The following is a 16,752-nucleotide window of genomic DNA, read 5'->3' on the forward strand; positions in this document are numbered from 1 at the left end:
ACATTGAGCAAAGAGGCGGACCCGACAGTGCTTCCCCTTTAAGAGGGGGCGGGGCGCAGCCTACCTTTTGGCCGCCCTCCGCACCCTCCCCCCGGGCCAAGAGTTGACAGACCAATCGCCCGGGTGGCGGAGGGAAGGCGGGAGAATGCGAACCCTTCGGCTGGGCGGTAGGGGCGGGCCCCCGGCCTTATTAGGAGGGAGTCCTGCGCAGGCGCAGAGGCGGCCGCAGCCGGAGGGGCGGGGGCGGTCCAGTGAGAGACTCTCCGACAGGCACGGAGGGTGATTGGGAGGAAAGGGGCCAGCGAGAGGCTTGTCATGGGGATCCGAGGTACGAGACGGCATTGGTAGCATCTGGTGACTCCGAGGGGGACAGGAAGTGTCAACGCCCGGGACCCCGGCGCCAGCTCCGCTGGGGGGATCCCCGCTGCTCTAGTCCTGAGGAGGGAGGGGGAAAAGGAGGGAGCCCCGATCTCGCCCCGCCCCTGGGCTTGTTACCGCGGGGGCGGGGAGTGAGGGCTTCTTTTGCGGGGAGTAGAGATCGGGGGACTCGGCTGTGCCCTCTCGAGCGGCTGCCGGTGTCCCCGCGGCGCCGGGCTGCCGAGCAGAGGAGCCGCGGCGGCCGTGGCTGTTGCATGTGTGGCTGCTGGATGCGGAGGCGGCGGCGGCGGCGGCGGCGAGGAGCAGCAGCGGCGGCAGGATGTTAGGGCAGCAGCAACAGCAACTCTACTCGTCGGCCGCGCTCCTGACGGGGGAGCGGAGCCGGCTCCTCACCTGCTATGTGCAGGACTACCTCGAGTGCGTGGAGTCGCTGCCCCACGACATGCAGAGGAACGTGTCCGTGCTGCGAGAGCTGGACAACAAATATCAAGGTAGGGGCCGCGGGGCTGCCGGTAAGGTCCTCCCCCACTCGGGTCCGCTGGCCGCCGGGCACGGTCGCTCGGAGCCTGCCAGGGGAAGTGCCACTTTCCTTTTCTCCTGTGACAGTCTCCCCGACTGCACAGAGGGGGTCTGGTGTGTGGGACGGGGGAACGGGACTGGAGACCGGGTTCGCGGCCCTCCCTTCCCCCGCTGCGGTCGGCGAGGACTTCTCGGGGGTCTCAAGGGTGGGGGTGGTGGCCGCTCGTCAGCCGCCGCTGCAGACCCAGCGGCTGCAGCTGGTGTGGAGACGAATCAGCCATTTTAAGCAGCAAGCATTTGTTCCGGCCCTCGCCTGCCCGGTGCCGCAGACCCTCCTGCCTCGGCCGGGGAGCGTGCAGCCGGGCGGGGGCTGTGGGGAGTGAGCGGCCGGCCGCGGCCGGACTCCCGCTGGCCTCCGGGGCCTGGCTTTCCCCACCCCCCCTCTCGGGCCCCCACCCCCTGAGAGCAGATGCATTGGAACGTGCAGGGGGGAGGGGGCGCGAGAGGGCTGCGAAGGCGGCCTCCGGGGAGGTCCCTCCCTCAGCTCTCCGGCTCCCGGCTTGGGAATAGAGGAGGCTTTCCCTCTCCCGCCCCAGGGAAAGTTCCGGGCCACAGCCTTTCCCAGCTCTTTTCAGCCAAATGGTTAAAAGGCTAGGGGTCCCCGCGGGGGAAGGGAGAGGGGTGTGTGTGGCGGGGTGGACCCCCCCGCCCGCGCTGGGGGCGGGGCCTGCGGTCGTGACGTAGGACATGGGCGGTGCGCGGACGCGCGCACTCCCGCCCGTCTGGAAAATGGCTGGTTGCAGGAAGGCTTGGGCGACACTGGCTGTTCGGGAGGGGACCGTGCGGGACATTAGCTCGTCCTGAGCGGAGTCAGTGTTGGGATTTGGGACATGTTTGTTTGATTTTTCGACTTTTTCCCAATCACTCAATCACGACAAAGACACAGTCAGCCACTGTGATCGTCGCTGGCCCCTGCACCGCGTAGGTTCCGGGCGTTGCGTCACTTCCGGGCCCCTGGAGGATGTGGGTTAGTTGACTGGGCAACCGCCTGGCGTCTCTTAACCCCTGGGTCCCTCCTCCGCCAAGTTTAAGTGCAGAGGCAAAAGCCACCCTTTGTGGTCAGACCCAAGGAGCTAGGGTTGATTCCCTGGAATCAGCCTTTCTTACAGAGAGTATATTATTTACTATTTACCATTGGTGGCCCTTTCGCCTGTAACTACAAGGGGAGGAGTTTAAATGGGGAGCCGTTTGGTTTAATAACCCTGAATCGAAGAACAGACCTTGGACATAATGTGGAATCAGCCATACGGACTTTAAAAAGATAACTTCTTGGACCCATTCTCTGTTTTTCGACACGTCGCTAGTTTTATGATTTAGTGTCTAAGGAACGCATTTCTGGGGTGATATTTTCGGGCCTGTAGCCTGATAGAACATTGAAGTGTCTCTGTGTTTTTTCACCTGTAATTTATTTCTGCCTTTTGAACCCATATGACTGACAGGATTGATCTCTGTTGGGGGGAAGCGAATTAATACGATTACTTACTGTGTGTCAGTTGCTGCACCACGTCCAGAACCATTATCTCATTTAATCTTCACAATGCAGTAAAAATGCATTTTACAGACAAATTAAAATTTACAAGGAGTTTAAGTAACTTGTCCAATTAAGTGGGGAATGTTTGACTCCACAGCCTGGCTGCTGCAGGTGCACATGCTCGTTTTTAAATTATTTAAATCTTTTTTTTTTGTTTTTTTGTTTCTTTAAATAAAAGTTCTCCAAAGGTATTTTCTATAGACATGGAGCACATACCTGAATTGTAACCTAAAAATGTTGTATGTTGTACATGTGTGCTTAAGAATTGTATGTTGAACATTTTTAGTTTTTCAAATAATCATTAACTCTGAAGTTTGTAAAGCTTGCAGGCTTTTACGTTTCTTTAAAGACATGTTTGCCTTCACGAAAGTTAAGCTATTTTTTTTTTCATTTGAATTGGGGAGAGGCAATTTGTTCCAGGGAAATTTGCCATCTTGACCATCTAGAGTTGATAGAAGTAGCTTTGGTAACATGAGAAACAGTATTAGGCCTTGAAAGATCGAGAGATTTAAAAAAATTTTAGTCCCATTAAAATTGTAGCTCTTTTGAAGAGTAATACAAAAACAGTGATCTAGTTTTTACTCTGCACATGCTTACTAAGCTCAACTTTCAGTTTTCTATTAGCTTTATATACTTGTGTGTTCTTGGTTTTTCATGTTTTTTGTTTCTTTGCTAGTTCTTAAGTATTTCCTGTTTTTAGATTTAATACCTACAGCAAAATTCGATGATATATATTATATAGGTAGTCAAAGAAATTTCTCTCCTATTTGAGACACTTTCAGAAGTTACTGAAGAACCTCAAAAGTAGCCTTAAAAACATAGAGAAATGAAGAAAACAATTTCACAACTGAATGAAGTATTATGGGGTATGGTTATTAGAGAACCTCAATTTTTGTTCCAATATTCTCGTTCCAGTATTTCTCGTTCATAGTTCAAAGGTAAATAACCTTTGAACTAAAATTTCGTACTTAATTTTAAGTGCCTTCCATGCAGCTGCGTAGAAAGTGCTTAAAGGGCAGAGCCAGACTGACAGATAATGGCAGAGTTCAAAGTCTGGGGTTGATACCTGTTGAGCTTAATTTTCTTCACATATAGAAGTGGTGGCTTCCTCCTGGGATTGCTGTGGGGATTACTGAGAAAGTCACATGGAAGAGGTTCAGTAAGTGTTATTTCACCAGGTAATTAAGGTGTCTTAAAGATGTGAATTTTTACTTCATGTATAATATCAATGTGCTGCTATGAAATAATATATTTAGCTTCTAATTCCTGATTATTCGATACAGAGTGTTTGGAATAAGTTTTGCTTTTATTTTTTAAACCTCACATTTTGTGTGTTTGAGGGGAAAATATATAATTTCCTTATTTTTCCTGGAGGAAAATTGGGTTCTTAAGAAATCCACTTACATACCTAGCTGGGCAAATGGGCTAGATGTGAACGTTGTTTAAAAATATGCTCTGCAGGTATGAGTACCCTCAAATGTGTGGGAGCACATTGTCGTGAATCCCGGGTTAAATAGTTGTCCATCAAGTGTGAGTACCTACACTCTCCAGGGCGGCGCGAATTCACAAGTTGTGCTGAATACTTGCTGTATGTTACCTTACTCACAGACACTACCAGTGTTGGTCGTCTAACATTTCTGTTGTCTTTAGAACAGTGATATTAGAAGATAGAACAGTGATATATGGCATCGGGTGTGATAAATTCCAGTTAATTTTTGCTTCTCCACCTTTACTAAAACAGAACTCTTTCAGATAGCATTGTATCTCATAAGGATGAGAAACAGATGTGAATAAGACATCTATGTAAATTTTGGTGACATCTGGAACTATATTTTCAGATATTTGTATACCTTCTAATGACTCGGCCATTTTCAATTGATGTAAGTGGGTCCTCATGCTGTGCAATATCTAAATCAGCAGTTCAAAAAGCTGAGAACCAACAGCTGAGTTATCTACAAAAGCACAGTGATCCAATGCTGACTTTACTATAATTTTGTTAGTAGCTTAGTCAGTTGATGCCAGAACCTGAACCTAAACCTGCTCCGGAAATAGTTTGATTTTCAGACTCTCCCATGTGATGAAATAAAAGAGCCATTCAGGCTAATATGATGGGAAACTAAGAGTTACTTGTGTCTGCTTTGCTTAAGAATGTCCAGGGGATGATATGAAAGTTAAGGTATAGCGTCTCTCTGGAGTTCTGTAGCAAGTCATCGATTGAACCGTAAATCCTGTAAACACAGTTGGGCAGTAATCTAGCCTAGTCCTGGAACCTTTTTAAGTTTTACGGCTGGAGTCCAGCATGGAATTTTTATATACAGGGTAGTTTTGAGGTTTACCTGAAGTATAGGTGATATGGCACTGGGTGAGCTCTAGAGTGGCACAGAGTGTTCCTGCCCAAGTAAAGACTTTTGATTAATAATTAGCCACACATCTCTTATCCTTTCTAATATAGACGAATGAGTATTAAGAGAGTTTTGTGTTCATTCTTTTTATTAGTTTATCTCTAAATGTACTTTCATGTTGGATAATATGTGGTCTTTGTAAGGGAAATGAAATGTTTTTCATGTATTCATACTATGGAGGAGTGTGGTTTTATGGTTTGAGTTCATTCTAACTGTACCAATTCTTTGAAAAATAACTAGAAAAATGTTATATGTGCTACCATATATTTTCTTTTCCTTTTTTAGAAACATTAAAGGAAATTGATGATGTCTATGAAAAATATAAGAAAGAAGATGACTCAAACCAGAAAAAACGCCTCCAGCAGCATCTCCAGAGAGCATTAATCAATAGTCAAGAATTGGGAGATGAAAAAATTCAGATTGTCACACAGATGCTCGAATTGGTGGAAAATCGGGCAAGGCAAATGGAGCTACATTCACAGTGTTTTCAAGATCCTGCTGAAAGTGAGCGAGCCTCAGATAAAGCAAAGATGGATTCCAGCCAACCAGAACGATCTTCGAGAAGACCCCGCCGACAGCGAACCAGTGAAAGCCGTGATCTGTGTCACATGACGAATGGGATTGAAGACTGTGATGATCAGCCACCTAAAGAAAAGAAATCCAAGTCAGCCAAGAAAAAGAAACGTTCCAAGGCCAAGCAGGAAAGGGAAGCTTCACCTGTCGAGTTTGCAATAGATCCCAATGAACCTACATATTGTTTATGTAACCAAGTGTCTTATGGGGAAATGATCGGATGTGACAATGAACAGTGTCCAATTGAATGGTTTCACTTCTCATGTGTTTCACTTACCTATAAACCAAAGGGGAAATGGTATTGCCCAAAGTGCAGGGGAGATAATGAGAAAACGATGGACAAAAGTACTGAAAAGACAAAGAAGGAGAGAAGATCGAGGTAGTAAAGGCCATCTGCATTTTAAAGGGTTATTTGTCTTTTATATAATTCTTTCAGAATTTACTTTCAGAAAATGTTTTAGGGTAAATGCATAAGACTATGCAATAATTTTTAATCATTAGTATTAATGGTGTATTAAAAGTTGTTGTACTTTGTCTGTGACCTTAATTTTCTGCACTGAATTACCAAATATTTTAAACCAGGTAGTCTTCAGATCACCTGATGAAAGGAGCAGGGAGCAGGGAAGGGTGGTGTGAATATGATAAAAACTTCACAAACCATGCCTAGTTCCTTTTCACTGAAAATGCAATGCTAATTTTGGGGTAGACACCAAAGTTTTGCTAGCATTTTAGTCTATGTGCTTAAAAAAATTTAGATATAGTTGGAGTTCTCTGTAAGCATTCAGATTATCTTGGGTAATTTAAAATATGAACACTATACCATTCAGAGCTTCTCTCTTCCTGGCCCCATTTATACATACACTTGGTCATCTCTAGTCTTCCAAGAATTTAAGGAACTAGAGATAAGAATAATTTGGGATTCCATGTGGAATAATGTGCTCTTATTAGAGTATTTGCTGCTCTATTTTCCATAGTAGCATTTTGATACACTGTCAGTAGCCCATTTATAAATACCTTGCTGCTGCTTCATAGCTGCATTCAGTCTAGTGCTTAATAAGGGAGTTGTTTTGTTTTAATTGGGACAAGTAGGAACAGTTAGGATACCAAAAATGCTGCCGTTGGCTTATATTGGCAAAATTTGGGTTATGCAGTATCATGATTCAAGGCTGAGCAATTTTAAAAAGGCATTTAATAATATATTTCATGTTGACCCACGGCTGGGATGCCTAGCCACAGGCCTATCAGCGGGAAAAGGGCATATACTAGTCTTTAAATATTGCCTTTATGTCAGACAGTAGTTTAAATAGTTTTGCTAGTGGCTCTAGGTCATTTCTGTCCCAATCAGAAATTATATATTATTTTAAGTAATAGTGTATTTACTTTCTTAACTTTCTGGTATTGGTGCTGTTTGGTGTCTTCACGTTCAAAGAACTAATTTCATTATAACAATGCAATTAATAATGTATTTGTAAATTGAATTTTCCAAGATTCTAAAATTGAATTTTCCAAGATTCTGATATTTTAAGGGTAAGCATCTTGGTGGATATATGTCCGTATATTTGGAGAATTTTTTGGTTTTTCAGGAGTGGGGGGCAGTGGATTGACTAGTCCTTAAAATCTATGTGTAACATACTTTTTATTCCTCATTTCTTCCTAATCTGATGACCTTGATTCTTTTTGATTAACATGTGAAAAGTCCTGTTTGCTTGTTTGGAAAAAAGAAAAAAAAATGTGTTTTTCTCTTCTAGCTCTCCTGTGTGACTTTTAGGCATATCATTTCACCTCATCCGGGTGTCAGGCTACTCACCTGTAGTATGCAGTTGGCTTAAATATCTCCAAGGTTCTTTTGAAATCTACAGTATTTGCACTGTAGTGAGGATTTTAATAATCAAAGGACTTGTTTTTCTCTTTCATTCTTTTTGTCCTTCATTCTGTGGTATAAAGACAGTTTAAAGGTGAGCTTAGAGACGGGTAAATGCACAGTATTTTATTAGCTTCTGTCCTAAGGATATTTTGATTGATGACTGGAGTTGATTATATTGAGCAAGAAATACTGAGTTGTGAAGAAATCCTTTTCTCTCTTGAGAATATAGCATTTTGTCTTAGGGATTATATCCTTGTTACCAGGATAGAGCTGTTCACCTGACACCATTAAAAATATCAGTATGTGCAAAGCCCCCCAAAGCTTCCAGATGTGACTCACATACAGGTCAACACTTTCATATATAAATTTGCATCAGCATATGGGGAAAAAATGAACCTACAAATAGAAGTCCCAAAATTTGGATTAGCCTTGACAGGAAAACAAGCATGGAAAGTCCTGGAAGATGTGTTCTCTTTGAGAACTAATGTTTGAAACAGTTTTATTTTTATGAATTTTAGTTTTCTGTACCACGCAGGAAATAGAAGCCTTAAGTTTGCATAACATTATGACTGGTATTTCTTTTTTTAAGTATAATAGATTTCATATACTATTTCATACCGTGCTTACCAACTCATACTATATACCAGTGGTTCCCAAACTTGTCTCACATTGGAATTACCTCAGGAGCTTCAAAAAATACTGATACTTGTGTCCCACCCAGCAATTGTGACCTAATTCATTTGGAATGTAGTTTTAATATTAGAATTTTTAAAAGATTCCTAGGTGATTGTAATGTACAGAAAAGTTACAGAACCACTGCCATATTATGAAAATTTGAACTTATTGAAAACCACTAGTGGATTCTCTACATCCAGGTTTGTGTGACTGAAGCCCATGTAAGTGTGGATACGTACATGAGAGTTTGTCCCCCGTCCCCAAAAGTTCCACCAACAATACTTGAAGACTCAGTACTTGAGTGCTTCTTGTGTGCTAGGCACTGTTCTAAGTAGCGATGGTTTAAAAAGAAGAAACAGTCCCTGCTCATGGACCAGACATTCTAGAGTCAGAGTTATGTGTATGTGTGTGTGTGTGTGTGTGTGTGTGTGTATATATATAAAATATAACTCCAGGTAATGGTGTTAAGTCCCAAAAGGAAAGGATAGCGGAGTAAGGAGAGGGGAAATGAGTAGAAAGGGAGGTGAGTCTTCTACTTAATGTGGTTAAGGAAGTTCTCTCTAAAGAAGTGATCCTTGAGCTGAGACCAGAAAGAAATAGTGAAGTGAGGCAAGCAAAGATTTAGAGGAGGGAGGAACAGAACAGTCTTGTCAATTTGACTAGAGCATTTGATGTAATGTGGGAGGGGCTTCTTGGAAGCCATGATGGAAAATGTGTGCAAACTTATCATAGGGAGCCTTGGTGAAGATAGGGAGGTATAGGAGACTGTCAGAAGTCTTTGTACCAAAAATATTGCTGGCTTAGACTAGGGTGGGAGCAGCGGAGGTGGTGGTAGGTGGTAGGACTCTTGCCTGTGTTTAAAGGTACAGCCATCAGCAGGACTTTGGCCCAGAGATTGGAAAGCAAAGGGGTGACAAGGATGACTTGGGTTTTGGACTTGAGGGATCAAGATTTGTGTTTTGCACTTAGGTTCGAGGTGCCTGATAGATTTCTAGTGGGACTCCAGCGTGGAGTTGGGGGGCTGAAGTTAGGGGAAGGGACAGGAGATAAATATTTGGGAGTTAGCCTGTGAAGGAAGTTTAAAGTCATGTGACTGAAATCACTCATGTAACTAGAGCAGTGCTTCTCAAATTTTAATAAGCATGTGAGTCACCTAGTTTTCCAAAAATGCAGATTCTGATTCAGTAGGTCTGGCATGGGGTCCGAGACGCTACATTCCTAACAAGCTCCTCAGTGATGCCAGCGCTGCTGGTTCAGGGACCACATATTGAGTAGCAACCACATAGTTCCAGGAGAGGGAGGCGTGGGCCTTGTCGTACCCCAACATTTGAAAGAGGCCAGCCGAAGGAGACTCCCAGATCTCTCGGTGAGATAAAACGGAAAAATGTGACACACGGGAAACAAAAGTGGAGAAAGTGTTTCAAGAAGGGAGTGAGCTCACGTGCTGGTCGAGTAAGGCGAGGGCTGTGACTTAATGGTTAGGCAGGGAAGATTGTTGTGAAGTTTAACAGGCTGCAGGGTTTGGGCACGAAGGCTTGGCTGGGGTGGCTTGCGAGCAGAAGGGGACTGAAGCAGAGCCAGCAACTGGGCAGCTCTGGTTCTCACGTAGAGGAAAATAGAAGTGAGATGCAGTTGAGGGGCAGGGGAACTCAGGGAGGAGTCTAACTTGGAAGGAGAAAAACATATTACGTGCCGATTGGACTATTCCATTAGAAGGGGACAGATGACAGCTGTGGGGATGGGCGGATTATCGCGGCAGTGGACTCTGGGCAGGCAGGAAGGAGCGAGAGCCAGGACTGTGTTAGCCTCAGGCCCAGGGACAGTGCCGGTTCACGTGTCAGAAGGGAGGGCGGCGTTTCTGCTCATTTATTCAAGGATTTATTGCGTACCTGTCGTACCTCTTATTTACAAGGCACTATTTTAGGTACTGAGGATAAAGCAGTGACCGAAACAAGACAAAAGTCTGTAACTTAGTGGTGCTTAGGTTCTGGAGTGAATGGATGTAAATGCAGATAGCTTGCTAGATTTTGTACCGGGAAAACGGGATCGTTCTCTTCCAAAGCTTCCGCGTTGCCAGTGAAGGGCTGAGACGTAAAACGCGTTGGAAGTCTGCAGCTGTTGGTGGGAGGTGTGTGTAAACTCTCACTGGGGAGATGGGGCAAGTGAATGGGCCCGGAGTGCCAGTCAGAGCTGAGGCGCAGCTGGAGTCTTTCTTTGGTCGAAACTTCAAACGGACTCATTCTGCTGCCTGGATGCAGGTGTGAAAAAAGAAGTGTACAAAATAACTTAAAATTTCAAAATCTCTGCACAGTAAGCCAGAAAAATGGCAGCTGCCACATCCTTTTCCCCCCCCCCCCCATCCTTTTTATATACCCAGCGGGTGGCTTCCTCTGAGGTAATGTGTTCTCATCTCCCCACCTGAAATAAAAGGAGCCCGTGCTCCAGGAGCTGTTGGTATTAATAAGCTCGACAGCTCTTCAGCCCTTGAATCAAGTCCTGGTTTGATGTCATTCAAAATCTATTTTAAGTGAAGTACAAGTTGTCTTGAAATTACTATGTTGCCTAAACTCTATATCAATTAAAGAAACCAAATCTCCTTTATCACATCCTAAATGTGAAGGCAGGGCTCTGGACCAGGATTGCAGCTGTGGGCTCCTCCGGTATCACAGTCAGGTCACCTGTCCTTGGCCTGTGGTTTGTTCAGCTGTAAAACGAGTGATTTCAGATACGGTTATCCTGAAAATGTGGTTATTATTCATGCCCCTTAACATTACTCATAGGAAACAGTTCTGGTCACAAAGTTCACTAACTGGTTAGTTCACTAACTAGTTTATAAAATAACAGCTTTTTTTTTTTTTTGGCTGCGCCACGTGCAGAATCTTAGTTCCCCGACCAGAGATGGAACCCATGCCCTCTGCGGTGGAAGCGGAGAGTCCTAACCACTGGACCGCCAGGGAGGTCCCTAAAATAACAGCTTTTAATTCGTGTATGTGGTAACTAGACTTTTAAGCAGCATTTTCTAAACTCCAGACGCTAGAATGAGCCTGATGGGTTTTTGCCATTTCCGTAAACCATTCTAATTTTATATTTAAAAGTCTTATTTACTCAATACTTTTCTTTAAAAAGCGACTCCCTTTGTGATGTCAATTTATTTTTAAAAGGGAGCATATCACTTTGGTAAACGGAAAATCAGTATCACTTTCTGTGAGTAAAAGACTGTAGGGCTTCCCTGGTGGCGCAGTGGTTGAGAATCTGCCTGCCAATGCAGGGCACACGGGTTCGGGCCCTGGTCTGGGAAGATCCCACAGGCCGCGGAGCAACTAGGCCCGTGAGCCACAACTACTGAGCCTGCGCGTCTGGAGCCTGTGCTCCGCGACAAGAGAGGCCGCGATAGTGAGAGGCCCGCGCACCGCGATGAAGAGTGGCCCCCACGTGCCGCGACTAGAGAAAACCCTCGCACAGAAATGAAGACCCAGCACAGCCATAAATAAATAAATAAAATTAAATTAAATTTAAAAAAAAAAATTAAAATAAAAAAAAGAATCCGCCTGCCAATGCAGGGGACAGGGGTTCTAAGCCCTGTTCCAGGAAGATCCCACATGCCGCGGAGCAACTAAGCCCGTGTGCCACAACTACTGAGCCTGCGCTCTAGAGCCCGTGAGCCACAACTACTGAGCCCGTGTGCCTAGAGCCCGTGCTCCGCAGCAAGAGAAGCGACCGCAATGAGAAGCCCGCGCACGGCAACAAAGAGTAGCCCCCGCTCGCCGCAACTAGAGAAAGCCCTCACGCAGCAACGAAGACCCAACGCAGCCAAAAATAAATAAATTTATTTTTTAAAAAAAGACTAGGGCTTCCCTGGTGGCGCAGTGGTTGAGAATCTGCCTGCTAATGCAGGGGACACGGGTTCGAGCCCTGGTCTGGGAAGATCCCACGTGCCGCGGAGCAACTAAGCCCGTGAGCCACGACTACTGAGGCTGCGCGTCTGGAGCTTGTGCCCCGCAACAAGAGAGGCCGCGACAGTGAGAGGCCCGCGCACCGCGATGAAGAGTGGCCCCCGCTTGCCGCAACTAGAGAAAGCCCTCGCACAGAAACGAAGACCCAACACAGCCAAAAATAAATAAATAAATAAATAAAGTAGCTATAAAAAAATTAAAAAAAAAAAAAGACTAAAATATAATGAAAACAAAGCAGTGTTATTAAATTCCACCTCTGTAGTATTGCCTGTGAAAGCAGAGGCCAAAATCACCTCTCTTTTTGAAAAGGTGTGATTAGTAAATAATATTAGGTAAGGGTAAAAAACATAATAAGCACCAAATTGAGTCTGCATGATGTAATTGAAAGGATTTAAAGAGGATTTTGAGCACTTCTTTACCATTCTACTCTGGGAAACACCTAAATCAACCGAAGATTAACCACTGCAGTTTCAGTCTTGTCTATCAGTAGAAAACAGAAATATTAACATGTCTTAAAGGCCTTTATCTAGCTACATGCAGATGCAACGTGCCTCTTGCTAAAGGTCTCTGTAAACCCCATGAGGTATTGACCAGCCTTATCTGTATTATTATTAAGAGTAACTGATGTGATCCTGACTCCACAGAAGTTTTATTTTCATCTGTTTTCTAACCTCAGGATAAAAAACTGCAGCCCCTCCGATGTCGCTCTTTGGGAGTTGAGAGAGATTTCTGGGCAGCCTTGTCCACAGTCACTGCTGGACCTGTAGACCCAAAGAAATCCCTAGAATTTTCCAGATAATTTCCTCAGTCACCCACTTGCTAGTGGATTCTTGATTTAGCAGTCTCCGTTATTTAAAAAAATTCCATTTTCCTTATGAATTGGATAACACCACTATGTCAGTGCCTGCCATAAACACGGAAGGAATGAGATGTTTGGTGTAACAGTATATTTTGGTATATTGGGTAGCTGTGTACCTATAAGCACTGAGGTAGTCTTTCACATGTGAATTGTATTGGATAAAAAAAATGTCTTGCCTTCTTAAGTATGTCCTTCAATCCTTTCTGGCATATGGTAGGACATAAAGATTTGATGCTTTCATCCTTTGACTCTGCCTGGTAGCTTGTATCCCTCTTTCAGTTTGTGTGTTGGAAAAGCATTTGGTCAAATTTGTGTCTAGCTTAAAAATAAATAGATTCGAAGAGAGAATCTAGTGCCTGGGTATCAATGTATGGATTTGTTTTTTTCAAATATGTGAATTTTTTTTCTTTGCTGTTCTCAGCTGTCTTCAGATAGCAGTGTTTTGCTATATACTTGCTTTGAACAGCAAGATCTAATTATTTGACCAGGGCCCTTAACTTATTTATATAGGACACTAATCTTAGAAACTACCCACATATAAACAATGCTGTTGGGCCAACTGGCTAGTTTTCTCCCCGGGGGCTCAGGTTCTGGATGAGTAATGTGGGATCGTGGCCTCAGTGGGAAGTAATTGTTTTGGTACCGAGAGGATAACTTGCTGTTTTACTTACCAAGGATGTAACATGGTAGCAGATAAGAATCCCAAGCCTTTTGACAGACTTCTATGGTACTTTTGTGCCTTCTTGAGACATAACATGCTCCAAATGGCAGAAAGTTTCTTCTGTGATCTTTAGAGCACGTTTGCCTTTTGGCTCTTATAAATTTATATTTCCTATCAATTTGAAAAAGGCAAATTCTCACAGATTAAATGACTACAAACTGTAGCAAAATAGTGATTGAAAAGTTACTCAGTTTTGACTACAAAAAGTTTGTAGTAGGTTTGGCCCTGAATTTATGGTGCTTAAGTATTGCACTGAATATTTTCTACATCTACGTCAGTTTAGTGTTGCTTCAGGATAATTCTGACTAAACTTAAGGTGTAATTTAGTGGAACTTTTCTAATTGCACCATGAAAAACAGACACTTCCAGTGGCTGGTTAAGAGAAGGAAAAAAGACAGAAGAATCTAAATTATTTTCTTTCTATTTAAGTCTTTATTCAAATTCATCTTAAATTAATTAGATTTCTCTTTCCAGTAGTAGATTAAATTCTTAATGATCTGGAACTGAGAGGTTTAAAAACTTTTTTTAAAATGTCACTTTCACATCATTTGAAGATCTGAAACAAGACGTTGCTCCTCTTGAGCTAACAAGAGTACACTTAGGATTGTGGGAAAGCACTTTTGTAAGGAAGTACTTTACGTGTGAGAGAGTTTGCAGTACCTTAGCAAGTCGTTTGTTAATCCAGTGAGTTGCAAAATAGGAGCTAAAGGTAGATTTTTTAACTACTTTACATGTAGGGTTACGGTAGACGATTTGCTGGGTTTTTTGGTTTATTTGTTTTTACCAGATCCTTGAATCTTTGTTTTACTTGCAATGCTCCACTGAGTTCTGTCCTTCTGAGGGGGCAAGGATGCAAATGTTATGCACTAAAAGAGAATATTACTGTACACAATCATTTGTAAATAATCCCCAGGCATAAACTGAGTGTCATTTATTTCCTTGACATATTTTCCCATTTCAGAACTACCTCATCCTGACTCTTGACATTAATAAGACAATTCAGAGATCATTTAAGTAGCCTGAAAAAGTAATTTGCAAAAGCATACCACATAGAACATAGAACTAGAAGAGCATTCCTGTGGTAACTAGGCAACATCTTCCATCTTGGGGTGGGATTATGCTCCAAACCAGAGTTTCCCAAAGTGTTCCATGGATCCCAGAGAGCTAATCTGCCCAAGAAAGCTGGGGTACTTTGCATGTTATACCCCACCTCTTAGAGATTCAGAAGGTACATATTAGAGGTTCTGAGAAATCTTGCCACTATAATGCCTATTCAAACTCATAATACCTACTTCCCCTATAATACCCGCTCATATCCCGAGGCAGTAGGAGGCCTGTCACATTTGGGGGGAATATTGCCCTAAACCATACTATGAGAAGATGGATCATATTCAAATATTCTGGGTAATCGCACTGTATAGGGAGTTACACCCCAGCTCCTCCCCTTCCTATATCCTCATTGATACTATTCGTACCATTGTTTAGGAGGTATCTGTCAGGAATAGGGACTTACACCTTCTTTCTGTTTGTTAGACAGTAATACTCAATTGGGTTGAGGAAGTGTACGTGTTTTAAGCCTTCCTTAATGAATCTGATGCAACAAATAACAATACTGTCCAAATACGAATTGTCTGTCAAATATAACTGGGTTATGTAGCCTATTAGCTCAACCTTGGAAATAATTTAACTTGTTCAGTTTCTTGATTGGTAGAATTGGCCTAGATTTCTATGGTACACAGGGACTGTAAACTTCATATTTTGATCAGAGAAACCCTAGAAGAGACCATTGTTAATAACCTTGTACCCGTTTCTGGGAAAATATGGACTACGAAGGGCAAGGAATAATGAGGATCTGAACTGAAGCCACACTTTATTATTACCATATGGGTCAGGTAGCTGGGAGAGCTGACCTCTGCTCCCTGTGGGCTCTGAAGTTTATTAGAATTAACGTCACGGTGCTTCTAGAACCTGTAAAGATCAACTAAACTGTTTTCCTTGGAGATTTTCATTGTTATCTCAAAGTAATATAATTTGTTTCTGTAAAACGCATTTACTGAAAAGGCAGAATTGCTTAACCAATGTCATGGTCAAACAATGTCTATGAGAGGGTAGGGAAATACCTTCTGTAGACAGAACAACACCCTGGATTGTGCATGAGGCACATGGCCTCTAGAGAAAGGGGTCGCCGATTGCCCGAGAGCCACAACTCCAGACGGTGTCACTGACAAAGTTCCAAATGTACCACATCTAGCACAGATCAATGAGAGAGAGGGAAATCTTTTAGTCTGTTTCACCTCGTCATTAGCTGGGGTCTTCAGGAAGATCAGTAGCCATGAAGGATAAGATAACTAATTTATTCCTGGAACCAGAAGATTAAGTTACAGCCATATTGGATGTGCTGATGTCCATATACTGAGAGGCAACTGGCTCCCAGTTAGTCCCTATAAATGTGTTTGATGAAGCTAGTTTGAGAATAGTTTAATGTTTATTCTGAAGGGAATAAAGTATCAAGTCCAGGAGAGGATGATGTGCAAAGGGAGATTTTCCTTCTCCCCTTTCACAGTCGTGTTCATTTTACAACAACAGACAAAAAGGCGAAATTCTCCACCTACCGCCATCTTCCTGTGATGCATGACCTCCAGTTTTATAGCTGACAGGGTGCCATATAGTCTAAAACAATGAGAAATAACCCACTTTTTACTGTAACTTTTTGTTATAGTCTTGGGCACCGTGCGAGATTGGAGGGTAACCCATTTAGTTGCCTCAAATTTTTAAAGCTTCTGGGGCACCACAGGGAACATTTGAAATACTGATACTGAGAAACCTCCTTTTCTCAAAGCACCATAAAATACACTCCAAACTCTTTGTCATGTTTAATACAATTTAACTTCTTTTTAATAACATCACCTTGATAATATTTTAATCAATTGTGAATGAATGATTGCAATACTCAGTTCAGAAGAAAGTTTTAAACTGAGAGAAATATCTATTTTTATTGCAAAGAAGTATAATAGGGTAATCAAACGACTCTTAAGAATAAAAATACATCATTAGGATACTATCTTGTGGGGGAAGTGGAATGGAAATATAATTTCAGGGAAAAATATTAAACTTCTATTTGCTGGTATTTTTTTAAATGTGCGGTGTGGGGTTTATATTCCACTGAATGTATTTGAGTGATGTAATGGTTTTATTTTAAAATGCCAGTATAGATAAT

The 16,752-nt window shown here is 43.0% G+C and overlaps 1 protein-coding gene across 1 annotated transcript; it reads left to right on the forward strand.

Annotated features, from left to right (window-relative positions):
• The first annotated feature begins 234 nt into the window (after nucleotides 1–234).
• On the forward strand, nucleotides 235–6,811 carry ING2 (inhibitor of growth family member 2). Its single transcript, XM_068531986.1, has 2 exons — nucleotides 235–869; nucleotides 5,176–6,811. Exons 1-2 carry the CDS (start codon nucleotides 698–700, stop codon nucleotides 5,844–5,846), a joined length of 843 nt encoding a protein of 280 aa, XP_068388087.1. The 5' UTR covers nucleotides 235–697; the 3' UTR covers nucleotides 5,847–6,811.
• Nucleotides 6,812–16,752: the final 9,941 nt, after the last annotated feature.

Source organism: Eschrichtius robustus, chromosome 21 (assembly GCF_028021215.1).
Source record: "Eschrichtius robustus isolate mEscRob2 chromosome 21, mEscRob2.pri, whole genome shotgun sequence".
Taxonomy (NCBI): Eukaryota; Metazoa; Chordata; class Mammalia; order Artiodactyla; family Eschrichtiidae; genus Eschrichtius; species Eschrichtius robustus.